We start from the raw sequence: 14,596 nt of genomic DNA, 5'->3' as shown, positions 1-14,596 counted from the left end.
AAATAAAAATTCAACTCGAATTACATTCTGTGGTGATGTCTGCTCGGTGCAAATGTCTTTCAATGTCATAGGAAAGGATGCATAGAGAAGCTTACATGTCTTCCACTAATATACTGTCTGTTGAGCTGTAATGGAAGAATATGAGGTGTTAGCAGAAGATGGCAGGTTAAAACATGGTCACATCACAGGGATCCAGTACATTGACTGGAATCAGGAGATTAACATGATCACTATGGTTTATGTGTCCCAAATCCCTTCCATCCAACAAAGCAGAGTCCTCTCAACATGTCACAGAGCGGCCTAACATGCTTCTAATCAAATCTGTTTTCGAGGTGAAAAATGTTAAACTCCAAATACTGTTGATTTCAAGTGCAGACAGAACAGACAATAATGGTCTGCAATGACTACTCGGGACTCGGCTTACTTGAAATGCTAGAGCTGGCTCTGCCTCTGCTTTGGTATTCCCTTCCAATGAGTTCATGGAGGTTGCCTCTGGTTGTGTTTTGCAGTCTATGGACCTAAAGAGAAAGGACAATCAAATCAACAATAAATGTTCAAAAAAGTTCATTACTCCCTCAAAACAATTTAAGGTGCTATATGCAGAATTTGCTACATATTGTAAATAAGAATAGAATATGTTTCTAAACACTACATTAATGTGGATACTACCATGATTACGGATAGTCCCGCATAAATTGTGAATAATCATGTGTGAGAAAGTTAGACACAAATACAGTATTCCCCCCAAGAAAAATGCTTACCTCCCCTGTTTTTGTAATGGTGAGAGATTAGCATGTCTTGGGGGTACGATATTTGTGCTTCTGTAACTCTCACACCTCCTTATTCATGATTATCTGTAATCATGGTAGCATCCACATTAATGTAGAAGTGTTTAGAAACATATCCTATTTATATTTAGAATAAAAGTGACTCCAATGACAATTCATTGACCCAACTGTGGTTTGTAACTACAATGGTTTCCTGTTACCGATTTGGTAACAGAATTACAAGGTTTTACTCTCTTAATAATTCATAAACTTTATCAGTGAAAACACTAATTGGTTGGTCTACCTTTACTTGTTACTTCTGTGAACTTTCCTTATCCCTCATGAGGGACATACATTTTTAAAATATCTTAAAGATATGTGGGGTTTTTTATAACGGAATTGCAATGCACAAGGCAATGTTTTTTAAACTTACAGAAGGCAAATAATTGTGTTTATTAGTTGGCAGGGGTCTTTACTTCAATATTATTGATTTTATGTATTTATAATACATTTTAAGACTTTTGTCTGGTTGATGTAGTCTAAAACACATTTTCCATCTGTTTTACCAGAAATCTAAGCCTTTGCTTATTCCAATTTTTGGGGGATGGAAAATGTTTATTCCACATTTTTTGGGATAGAAAATGGTTGGAAAATGTATATACAGTGCATTTGGAAAGTACATTTTGTTATGTTACAGCCTAATTCTAAAATATATTAAATAGTTTTTTTCCCCTCATCAATCTACGCACATTAACCCCATAATGACAAAGCAAAAATGTTTAGCAAATGTATTAAAGGTAAAAAACAGAAATACCTTATTTACATAAGTATTCAGACCCTTTGCAATGAGACTCGAATTTGATCATCCTTGATGTTTCTACAACTTCATTGGAGTCCACCTGTGGTAAATTCAATTGATTGGACATGATTTGGAAAGCCACACACCTGTCTATATAAGGTCGCACAGTCCAGTCAATTGAATTTACCACAGGTGGACTCCAATCAAGTTGTAGAAACATTTCAAGGAAAATCATTTTATAAATTTTAGAGTAAGACTAACGTAACAAAAATGTGGAAAAAGTCAAGAGGTCTGAATACTTTCCGGATACATTGCATGCCTTCATTTCTCAAAAATATAGACTCTTAGCTTTCATTAGACACCCAATATAACATGCTCCTATGAACTGCTCATTTGTCTTTTTTTTCTGTTGTTGATGGAAATGCATGTGTGTGAACAAACTGCAATTGAACAGATTTGGAACTGACTTAGATATAACAGGTGCAGGAAGGTTAGTTACCACAGATGTTCGCTGGAGGAGTTTCTCGACGAACGTTGTCTTTCCAATTTCCACTTTCTGCTGCCGTTTCTCTCAGGGTGGAGGTTGAGCTCCTCCCATTTCTCTAAAGGAGAGGCAATGATGACTGGGAAGAGCAATCATGGAGAAATCAGCTAACAGCAGGGTACAATACAACACAATCAGCCAAGGGGGAAAAAAAACATTGCCATCTGGACAGAGTCATGAGAGGGACATGAACTTCGCTTGTAAATGATACCCAGGGTTATGCTTAAACTTTCTATCATGAATTACTTGCTACGCATCATTAGAACTCAGTTGAAGAGTAAAATAATTTAACCTCAACTTGCTAATGGGAAACTAATCGTCTGTTACCTCTTAATGTCTTCTAAGATGATCTGTTCATTACAGGCAATTGCCTGATCTTTCTTTGGACCATCTTAAACATGAACAAGGTCAACTCCATTGAACTTCATAGGGGAAACTTTTCATTAAGGGTAGGCAAGTCTGTTATAGCATTTAGGAGACTGGGGACATGAGGCTAATACAGTTCCTGATTTAATTTTCTGAACATTTTACAGATTTATAATCTACATATTAGGTAGTCATGAAATTCATGATACAAAGTAAATTCTACATAAATATTGTCCGTAAGAGAACCTCATTTAATCTTGCACGTAACAGCTCTGTCATACTACAGAGTGACAATGACCACTAAACATGGTTTCGAACATAAATTTAGTTGCGGTCCAACATCCAATTTAGATCATTATTTTCGGGCAACCAAAACATGCTCCTGACTTGCCCAATAGTCAAGAGCCATTAAGAGTTTATAGTGTGATTCCACGTCACCTGGTGTAGAAAATATTTTTGGAATCTCAGAATGTTCTGGAAATTATCACATAGGAACTTCATTGGGAGGAAGGATGTTTAACATGCTTTTTACATTTGTATCACAAACAATTTATTTGAAAATCATGATTCAATTTGCCATTTTAGACCCTATGACTGGTGCACCGTTCATGATGATACAGACAACATGTTGGTGTCATTATACTCGTTATAGTGTTCTCTCAAATATGGAGTATGTCTAGATACTGAAATACACATTTTCACATTCATTTATTCAACATTAAACATTAATATTGAAAGGCATATTAATATTTTTCACGCATCGCGCCGACAGAAACAAGCATCTTTCTGGTAAGAAGAAGGGCGGGGGGGTATGCCTTATGATTAACGAGACGTGGTGTGATCATAATAACATACAGGAACTCAAGTCCTTCTGTTCACCTGACTTAGAATTCCTCACAATCAAATGCCGACCGCATTATCTACCAAGAGAATTCTCTTCGATTTATAATCACAGCCGCATATATTTCCCCCCAAGCAGACACATCGATGGCCCTGAACGAACTTCATTTGACTCTATGTAAACTGGAAACCACATATCCCGAGGCTGCATTCATTGTAGCTGGGGATTTTAAAACAAGGCTAATCTGAAAACAAGACTCCCTAAATTCTATCAGCATATCGATTGTGCAACCAGGGCTGGTAAAACCCTGAATCATTGTTATTCTAACTTTTGCGACGCATATAAGGCCCTCCCCCTTTCCGAAAATCTGACCACGACTCCATTTTGTTGCTTCCAGCCTATAGACAGAAACTAAAACAGGAAGCTCCCGCGCTCAGGTCTGTTCAACGCTGGTCCGACCAATCTGATTCCACGCTTCAAGATTACTTCGATCACGTGGACTGGGATATGTTCCGCATTGCGTCAAACAACAACATTGACGAATACGCTGATTTGGTGAGCGAGTTTATTAGCAAGTGCATCGGTGATGTTGTACCCACAGCGTTTATTAAAACATTCCCCAACCAGAAACCGTGGATTGATAGCAGCATTCGCGCGAAACTGAAAGCGCGAACCATTGCTTTTAATCAGGGCAAGGTGACCGGAAACATGACCGAAAACAAACAGTGTAGCTATTCCCTCCGCAAGGCAATCAAACAAGCTAAGTGTCAGTATAGAAACAAAGTAGAGTCGCAATTCAACGGCTCAGACACGAGAGGTATGTGGCAGGGTCTACAGTCAATCACGGATTACAAAAAGAAAACCAGCCCCGTCGCGGACCAGGATATCTTGCTCCCAGAAAGACTAAACATCTTCTTTGCTCGCTTTGAGGACAATACAGTGCCACTGACACGGCCTGCTACCAAAAACCTGCGGACTCTCCTTCACTGCAGCCGATGTGAGTAAAACATTTAAACGTGTTAACCCTCGCAGGGCTGCCGTCTGGGCTGCAGGCCCAGACGGCATCCCCAGCCCCGTCCTCAGAGCATGCGCAGGCCAGCTGGCTGGTGTGTTTACGGACATATTCAATCAATCCTTATCCCAGTCTGCTGTTCCCACATGCTTCAAGAGGGCCACCATTGTTCCTGGTCCCAAGAAAGCTAAGGTAACTGAGCTAAACGACTACCGCCCCGTAGCACTCACTTCCGTCATCATGAAGTGCTTTGAGAGACTAGTCAAGGACCATGTCACATCCACCCTACCTGACACCCTAGACCCACTCCAATTTGCTTACCGCCCCAATAGGTCCACAGACGACGCAATCGCAACCACACTGCACACTGCCCTAACCCATCTGGACAAGAGGAATACATATGTGAGAATGCTGTTCATCGACTACAGCTCAGCATTTAACACCATATTACCCTCCAAACTCGTTATCAAGCTCGAGACCCTGGGTCTTGACCCCGCCCTGTGCAACTGGGTACTGGACTTCCTGACGGGCCGCCCCCAGGTGGTGAGGGTAGGTAACAACATCTCCACCCCGCTGATCCTCAACACTGGGGCCCCACAAGGGTGCGTTCTGAGCCCTCTCCTGTACTCCCTGATCACCCACGACTGCGTGGCCATGCACGCCTCCAACTCAATCATCAAGTTTGCAGACGACACTACAGTGGTAGGCTTGATTACCAACAACGACGAGACGGCCTACAGGGAGGAGGTGAGGGCCCTCGGAGTGTGGTGTCAGGAAAATAACCTCACACTCAACGTCAACAAAAAAAGGAGATGATCGTGGACTTCAGGAAACAGCAGAGGGAGCACCCCCATATTCACATCGACAGGACAGTAGTGGAGAGGGTAGTAAGTTTTAAGTTCCTCGGCGTACACATCACGGACAAACTGAAGTGGTCCACCCACACAGAGAGCGTGGTGAAGAAGGCGCAGCAGCGCCTCTTCAACCTCAGGAGGCTGAAGAAATTTGTCTTGTCACCAAAAGCACTCACAAACTTTTACAGATGCACAATCGAGAGCATCCTGTCGGGCTGTATCACCGCCTGGTACGGCAACTGCTCCGCCCACAACCGTAAGGCTCTCCAGAGGGTAGTGAGGTCTGCACAACGCATCACCGGGGGCAAACTACCTGCCCTCCATGTCACAGGAAGGCCATAAAGATCATCAAGGACATCAACCACCCGAGCCACTGCCTGTTCACCCCGCTATCATCCAGAAGGCGAGGTCAGTACAGGTGCATCAAAGCAGGGACCGAGAGACTGAAAAACAGCTTCTATCTCAAGGCCATCAGACTGTTAAACAGCCACCACTAACATTGAGTGGTTGCTGCAAACATACTGACTCAACTCCAGCCACTTTAATAATGTAAAAATTGATGTAAAAAAATGTATAACTAGCCACTTTAAACAATGCCACTTCATATAATGTTTACATACCCTACATTACTCATCTCATATGTATATACTGTACTCTATGCCATCTACTGCATCTTGCCATCTTTATGTAATACATGTTTCACTAGCCACTTTAAACAATGCCACATTTATATGTTTACATACCCTACATTACTCATCTCATATGTATATACTGTACTCGATATCATCTACTGCATCTTGCCTATGCCGTTCTGTACCATCACTCATTGATATATTTTTATGTACATATTCTTTCATTCCTTTACACTGCGTGTATAAGGTAGTTGTTGTGGAATTGTTAGGTTAGATTACTCGTTGGTTATTACTGCATTGTCGTAACTAGAAGCACAAGCATTTCGCTACACTCGCATTAACATCTGCTAACCATGTGTATGTGACAAATACAATTTGATTTGATTTGAAGTTGGAACTGAGTGAGTCACGTTTAGTCTGATGCTATTTTTAAAGCCAAGAAGAGAAAAAATGAAATATAAAGTACATTACAATGATATATTTTACCTTATGGGGTCTGAATGCTGAATTAAGTGTAACGATGTACGCTGAGAGTCGGGAAGCAAGTTCAGGTAGTGAATACATTTAAGAAATAAGCAAACATGAACAAAACAAGAAACACGAACAGTGCACCGACATGAAACAGAAACAATAACACCTGGAGAAGGAACCAAAGGGAGTGACATAAATAGGGCAGGTAATCAAGGAGGTGATGAAGTCCAGGGGAGTGTCAATAAGCGCTGGTGCGTGTGACAATGGTGAACAGGTGTGCATAATAATCAGCAGTCTGGTGACCTAGAGGCCAGAGGGGGAGTATATGTGACATTAAGTCTGCCAGGCTTGCTAGGACAGACCAGATACAACTTAAATTAGCACTGAGGTGTGAAATGAGAGGTGTTATTAAGGCCTTTGGGCCCAACAAGTGACAAGTGTCTCTCGCAGCCTGCCCCACCCAAATCCAGAGGCCCTTGAAGTCCCCTCTCGCTGTTCAGAGACCATCCACTGGCATTTTCTACAAGAAATCTTCCTCCAGAAATAAAAGCTTCTCCCAAATTGGAGTGACACCTACTCCCGTTGCCTGCTGCACTGCTGCTTGGATTCCACCTGGCGATCTGTTCACCGTCTGCCCTGGCCTGTCTCCCCTTGTACAGGTACCCCCAACACAGTCCCCCCTCTAGCACACACACTGTTTAAATATACACTGCTCAAAAAAATAAAGGGAACACTTAAACAACACAATGTAACTCCAAGTCAATCACACTTCTGTGAAATCAAACTGACCACTTCTCAGTTCCTATGCTTCCTGGCTGATGTTTTGGTCACTTTTGAATGCTGGCGGTGCTTTCACTCTAGTGGTAGCATGAGACGGAGTCTACAACCCACACAAGTGGCTCAGGTAGTGCAGCTCATCCAGGATGGCACATCAATGCGAGCTGTGGCAAGAAGGTTTGCTGTGTCTGTCAGCATAGTGTCCAGAGCATGGAGGCGCTACCAGGAGACAGGCCAGTACATCAGGAGACGTGGAGGAGGCCGTAGGAGGGCAACAACCCAGCAGCAGGACCGCTACCTCCGCCTTTGTGCAAGGAGGAGCAGGAGGAGCACTGCCAGAGCCCTGCAAAATGACCTCCAGCAGGCCACAAATGTGCATGTGTCTGCTCAAACGGTCAGAAACAGACTCCATGAGGGTGGTATGAGGGCCCGACGTCCACAGGTGGGGGTTGTGCTTACAGCCCAACACCGTGCAGGACGTTTGGCATTTGCCAGAGAACACCAAGATTGGCAAATTCGCCACTGGCGCCATGTGCTCTTCACAGATGAAAGCAGGTTCACACTGAGCACATGTGACAGACGTGACAGAGTCTGGAGACGCCGTGGAGAACGTTCTGCTGCCTGCAACATCCTCCAGCATGACCGGTTTGGCGGTGGGTCAGTCATGGTGTGGGGTGGCATTTCTTTGGGGGGCCGCACAGCCCTCCATGTGCTCGCCAGAGGTAGCCTGACTGCCATTAGGTACCGAGATGAGATCCTCAGACCCCTTGTGAGACCATATGCTGGTGCGGTTGGCCCTGGGTTCCGCCTAATGCAAGACAATGCTAGACCTCATGTGGCTGGAGTGTGTCAGCAGTTCCTGCAAGAGGAAGGCATTGATGCTATGGACTGGCCCGCCCGTTCCCCAGACCTGAATCCAATTGAGCACATCTGGGACATCATGTCTCGCTCCATCCACCAACGCCACGTTGCACCATAGACTGTCCAGGAGTTGGCGGATGCTTTAGTCCAGGTCTGGGAGGAGATCCCTCAGGAGACCATCCGCCACCTCATCAGGAGCATGCCAAGGCGTTGTAGGGAGGTCATACAGGCACGTGGAGGCCACACACACTACTGAGCCTCATTTTGACTTGTTTTAAGGACATTACATGAAAGTTGGATCAGCCTGTAGTGTGGTTTTCCATTTTAATTTTGAGTGTGACTCCAAATCCAGACCTCCATGGGTTGATAAATTTGATTTCCATTGATAATTTTTGTGTGATTTTGTTGTCAGCACATTCAACTATGTAAAGAAAAAAGTATTTAATAAGAATATTTCATTCATTCAGATCTAGGATGTGTTATTTTTTTGAGCAGTGTATATATAACTAGGCAAGTCAGTTAAGAACAAATTCAAATTTACAATGACGGCCTAAGAACAGTGGGTTAACTGCCTTGTTCAGGGGCAGAACAACAGATTTTTACCTTGTCAGCTCAGGGATTCGATCCACCAACCTTTTGGTTACTGGCCCAACACTCTAACCACTAGGCTACCTGCCACCCCTGTTGGGGCGAGTGACTCTGAACTTACAATGGCTAGCCCCAAGTTGTTATTTATTTAAAAAAATCTTGTGCATTTTGCTATTTGCCTCATGACGTCTGCATGCTTTGTTGACTATGAACGTTCTTGTTTACCCAACCGTGGGGCAGACTGTTTGTTCCCACACTCGGCACTCTGACTCTCTACACAGACTTTTGGCCTCCCATCCTATTCTAACCACCTCTCGCTGGCGTTGTATTCATGTTACCTGATGAAATTGCTGCACAATATGATCTTGTTGCCTTCTAATGCACATCCAAATGTCATAAATCAACACTGCAGAACTCTCCCTGTCCTTTGGGGGAGTGGCAATCTTTACCAATGATCACCTTCAGTGCTCTGTTGTCTCCAACAAGTCTGTCCCCAAACAATTTGATTTGCTGGTTTTGGGTATTAAACTTTCAAATAGCTCTTTGTTGACTGTTGCTGGGTGCTATAGTCCTCCATCAGCACCGGCTTGTACCCTACCTGCCCTAAGTTCTCTCCTGGCCCCTTACACTAAGTCTGAATTTGTCCTGCTAGGTGACCTAAACTGGGATATGCTTAAACCACCTGACCAAGTCCTAAAGCAATGGAACTCCCTAAATCTTTCTCAGATTATTAACAATACCACAAGGTATGACTCCAAACACCCAGAAAAGGCAACTCTCCTTGATGTTATCCTCACAAATAATCCTGATGGGTATCAGTCTGGTGTTTTCTGTAATGACCTTAGTGATCACTGTTTTGCAGCCTGTGTTCGTAATAGCTGCTCAGTGAAACGACCTGGCCTGATTTGTCATAGACGCTTGCTAAAAAACTTTAATGAGCAAGCCTTCCTTCAGAAACTGGCCTCTGTCAAAGACGCTTGGACCCTCTTTTTTAAATATTTTCAGTGGTATTGTTAACACGCCCCCATAAAGAAAATGAGAATTAAAAACAGGTCTAGCCCCTGGTTCGACTGTGATCTTGCAGAGTTACTCCACCTCAAGAATTGCATTTGGTGAAAGGCTCGGCACACACGCATACATAGGCTGACTGGCTCTCGTTCAGGCAAATGAGAAATAAGTGCACTCAGGCTATCCAGAAGGCCAAAGTTAGTTACTTTAAAGCCCTGGAGAATAAACCCTCCTCCTCACAACATGTCCCTTAATGTTGATGATGTGGTTGTTACTGACAAGAAGCACATGACTGAGCTCTTTAATCACCACTTCATTAAGTCACTTCATTAATTTGGCTCAAATTTTTCAAAATCCTATTTGACTCCGCCATGCCTCCTTCACCGTCCAACATTTCCTCATCTCCCACCCCTTCTAACGCAATTAGCCCCGACGCTCCTCCCTCTTTTTCCCCTGCCCCGCTACAAAGTTTCTCCCTGCAGGCGGTCACTGAGTCCGAGGTGCTAAAGGAGCTTCTTAAACTTGACGCCAAAAACCCATCTGGGTTAGATGGTTTAGACCCTTTCCTCTTTAAGGTTGCTGCCCCTATAATCACCAAGTCTATCTCTGACCTTTTTAACCCGTCTCTCCTCTCTGGGGAGGTTCTCATTGCTTGGAAGGCAGCCACGGTTCGTCCTTTATTTAAAGAGGGTGATCAAGCTGATCCTAACTGTTATAGGCCTATTTCTATTTCGCCCTGTTTATCAAAAGTATTGGAAAAACTTGTCAATAATCATCTGACTGGCTTTGATGTCTATAGTATTCTCATTGGTATGCAATCTGGTTTCCTCTCAGATTATGGATGTGTCACTGCAACCTTAAAGGTCCTCATGATGTCACCATTGCCCTTGATTCTAAGCAATGCTGTGCTGCTATTTTTATTGACTTGGCCAAAGCTTTTGATACGATAGACCATTCCATTCTTGTGGGCCGGCTAAGGAGTATTGGTGTCTCTTTGGCCTGGTTTGCTAACTACCTCTCTCAAAGAGTGCAGTGTATAAAGTCAGAACATCTGCTGTCTCAGCCACTGCCTGTCTCTAAGGGAGTACCGCAAGGCTTGATCCTAGGCCCCATGCTCCTTTCAATTTACATAAACAACATAGCTCAGGCAGTAGGAAGCGCTCTCATCCATTTATATGCAGATGATACAGTCTTATACTCAGCTGGCCCCTCCCCGGATTTTATGTTAAATGCTCTACAACAAAGCTTTGTTCGTGTCCAACAAACTTTATCTGCCCTTAACCTTGTCCTGAACACCTCCAAAACAAAGGTCATGTGGTTTGATAAGAAGAATGCCCCTCTCCCCATCGTTGTTATTACTACCTCTGAGGGTTTAGAGCTGGAGGTATTCACCTCATACAAGTACTTGGGAGTATGATTAGACAGTACACTGTCCTTCTCTCAGCACATATCAAAGCTGCAGGCTAAAGTTAAAACTAGACTTAGTTTCCTTTATCGTAATCACTCCTCTTCCACCCCAGCTGCCAAACTAACCCTAATTCAGATGACTATCCTACCCATGCTAGATGAGACGTAATTTATAGAACAGCAGGTAAAGGTTCTAGCAGCTAGATGTCGGTAGATTTGACACCAATGCTCCTTATAGGACACATCACTGCACTCTATACTCCTCTCTAAACTGGTCATCTCTCTATACCCGTCGCAAGACCCACTGGTTGATGCTTATTTATAAAACCCTCTTAGGCCTCACTCCCCGCTATCTGAGATATCAACTGCAGCCCTCATCCTCCACATACAACACCCGTTCTGCCAGTCACATTCTGTTAAAGGTCCCCAAAGCACACACATCCCTGGGTTGCGCGTCTTTTCAGTTCGCTGCAGCTAGCGACAGGAACGAGCTGCAACACTCAGACTGGACAGTTATCTCAATCTCTTCATTCAAAGACTCAATCATGGACACTCTTACTGACAGTTGTGGCTGCTTTGCATGATGTTTTGTTCTCTCTACCTTCTTGCCCTTCCTGCCCTTGTCTGTGCACAATAATGTTTGTACCATGTTTTGTGCTGCTACCATGTTGTGCTGCTGCCATGTTGTGTTGCTACCATGCTGTGTTGTCATGTGTTACTGCCTTGCTATGTTGTTGTCTTAGGTCTGTCTTTATGTAGTGTTGTAATGTCTCTTTTGTCGTGATGTGTGTTTTGTCCTATATTTTTATTTAAAAAATCTATATATTAATCCCAGCCCTCGTCCCCGATGCAGGCCTTTCGCCTTTTGGTAGGTAGTCATTGTAAATAAGAATTTGTTCTTAACTGAAATGCCTAGTTAAATAAAGTATAAATAAAATAGATAAAGAACTATCTACACACAATACCCCATAATAACGAAGCAAAAACAGGTATTTACTTAATTAAGTATTCAGACCCTTTGCTATGAGACTCAAAACTGAGCTCTGGTGCATCCTGTTTTCATTGATCATCCTTGAGATGTTTCTACAACTTGATTGGAGTCCACCTGTGGTTAAATCAATTGATTGGACATTATTTGGAAAGGCACACACCTGTCTATATAAGGTCCCACAGTTGACAGTGTATGTCAGAGCAAAAACCAAGCAATGAGGTCAAAGGAATTGTGTCGAGGCACAGATCTGGGGAAAGGTACCAAAAAATGTCTGCAGCATTGAAGGCCCCCAAGAACACAGTGGCCTCCATCATTCTTAAATGGAAGAAGTTTGGAACCCTCAAGACTCTTCCTAGAGCTGGCCATACTGAACAATCAAGGGAGAAGGGCCAAGGTCAGGAAGGTGACCAAGAACCTGATGGTCAATCTGACAGAGCTCCAGAGTTCCTCTGTGGAGATGGGAGAACATTCCAGAAGGACAACCATCTCTGCAGGCACTCCACCAATTAGGCCTTTATGGTAGAGTAGCCAGACGGAAGCCACTCCTCAGTAAAAGGCACATGACAGCTCACTTAGACTTTGCCAAAAGGCACCAAAGGACACTCAGACCATGAGAAACAAGATTCTCTGTTCTGATGAAACCAAGATTGAACTCTTTGGCCTGAACGCCAAGAGTCACATCTGGAGGAACCTGGCACCATCCCTACGGTGAAGCATGTTGGTGGCAGCATCATGCTGTGGAGATGTTTTTCAGTGGTAGGGACTGGGAGACTAGTCGGATCGAGGGAAAGGTGAAAAGAGCAAAGTACAGAGATCCTTGATGAAAAACTGCTCCAGACCGCTCAGGACCTCAGACTGGGGCGAAGGTTCACCTTCCAACAGGACAACGACCCTAATCAAACAGCTAAGACAACGAAGGAGTGGCTTCGGGATAAGTCTCTGAATGTCCTTGAGTGGCCCAGCCTGAGCACGGACTTGAACCCGATCGAACATCTCTGGAGAGACCTGAAAATAGCTGCGCAGCGACGCTCCCCATCCAACCTGACAGAGCTTGAGAGGATCTGCAGAGAAGAATGGGAGAATCCCCAAATACAGGTGTGCCAAGCTTGTAGCATCATACCCAAGAAGATTCAAGGTTGTAATCATTTCAACAAAGTACTGAGTAAAGGGTCTAAATACTTACGTAAATGTGATATTTCAGTTTTTTGCAGAAATGTCTGTTTTATTTTGTCTTTATGGTGTATTGTGTGTAGATTGATGGGGGGAAAAAATGATTTAATCAATTTTAGAATAAGGCTGGAAAAAGTCAAGGGGTCTGAATACTTTCCGAATCCACTGTAAAGAGAATTATTATACTATCTAAACCGCTGTGAAATATATTGTCCATAACCTAAAATATTGTATTTTCAGCTGTTTGAAGCTAGTGTACAAAACTGAAACTAAAAGACGGAAAAACAAAACTTAAGGGAAGCATAGAAATAGCGCACATAGAACAGATCTACACTTCTTACACTTTCTTTCAACGAGAATAACAGACCTATCTCACATTTTTATGTGAATTTGGTCGGGTCGCCCAAAAAGTTACATAATGCAGCCTTAATATCTTGTTTGTAACAATATACACTTCAAACACGTCACATTTCCAGAGTGGGCTCTCTGGTTCTTTTTAATGATATGACCCATTTTATAAATAGTAATTGACATTATAGGTCATTAACCAATCACAGCCCTCCTTTAGGATTGCACATTCAGCAAGTCACAAGCAGAGGGAGTTGCCAGTCAGGCCGGCTGCAACAGAGCCTGGACTCGCAGATAGCATTGCAATGCAGTGCCTTAGACCACTGCGCCACTCAGGAGGCCCAATATTTGTATTTTTAATGTTGAATAAATGTATGTGATTTATTTTCAGAAACAACTTATTTTAGATCACACTATAAGGAATGTAATGACACCAAGATGGTGTCTGTATCATGTACGGTTCTTACAGGAGGCATGTTTAGGTCTAAAATTGGCACTTTCATCATGATAAAAAAAAATGCTTTTTACATTTCAAACATCCTTCCTTCCAATGATGTTTCTATGTGAGAATTGCCAGTACAATCTAATATACCATATTTGCCCTATACATTAAATAAGGATTCACTATAAATGGACAATAGTGTCAGTGGTAAACCATCTGCTCCCATGCTTGTACCTGAGTCTAGTGACACTCTATCGGGAGTGTGTGAGCTGGGGGCTGTCTGTTCCACAGCCACCCGGATCAGCTCTGTCTCATCTGTTGTCTTCTTTCGGTGAGGCCCGTTCTTGGGCCCTTCCCCATGCGACGACGACAGAGGGCTCTTCTTGTCCTGCTTGCTGTTCATTCTCTCTCCGGGCTCGCTGAGGTCCAACAGGTCCAATGTGGAGGTCAGAACTGGAAGGGTAGATAATACTAGTTTAGATTCTTGGTATACAGTTCAAATCTTTTCTTTACAGAGAGACGCATCTCCCTAAAACAAAGCTGTCATGATGAACGAATTAACATTCCTCAACAAACTGGAGTCTTTGACAATTTTTAGGGACTTCCTCTGACACCACCTGGTATAGAGGTCTTGGATGGCAAGGAGCTCGGCCTCAGTGATGTACTGGGCTGTACGCACTATCCTCTGTAGCACCTTGCGATCGGATTCCAAACAGTT

At 43.4% G+C, this 14,596-nt stretch overlaps 1 protein-coding gene across 1 annotated transcript in view; it reads right to left on the bottom strand.

The window, feature by feature from the left end:
- Nucleotides 1–14,596, bottom strand: part of LOC139540694 (PEX5-related protein-like) — a 182,036-nt gene that overhangs the window by 57,233 nt on the left and 110,207 nt on the right. The window contains exons 4-7 of the mRNA XM_071344561.1: nucleotides 14,113–14,331; nucleotides 2,066–2,189; nucleotides 425–518; nucleotides 96–125 (exon numbers count right to left, since the gene is read on the bottom strand). Of these exons, the coding sequence (XP_071200662.1) occupies nucleotides 96–125; nucleotides 425–518; nucleotides 2,066–2,189; nucleotides 14,113–14,331 (467 nt within the window). The remainder of the gene's footprint in view (nucleotides 1–95; nucleotides 126–424; nucleotides 519–2,065; nucleotides 2,190–14,112; nucleotides 14,332–14,596) is intronic.

Source organism: Salvelinus alpinus, chromosome 16 (assembly GCF_045679555.1).
Source record: "Salvelinus alpinus chromosome 16, SLU_Salpinus.1, whole genome shotgun sequence".
NCBI classification, from domain to species: Eukaryota; Metazoa; Chordata; class Actinopteri; order Salmoniformes; family Salmonidae; genus Salvelinus; species Salvelinus alpinus.
The sequence above is the reverse complement of the archived record's forward strand: the minus strand, read 5'-3'. Positions and strand labels throughout refer to the sequence as shown.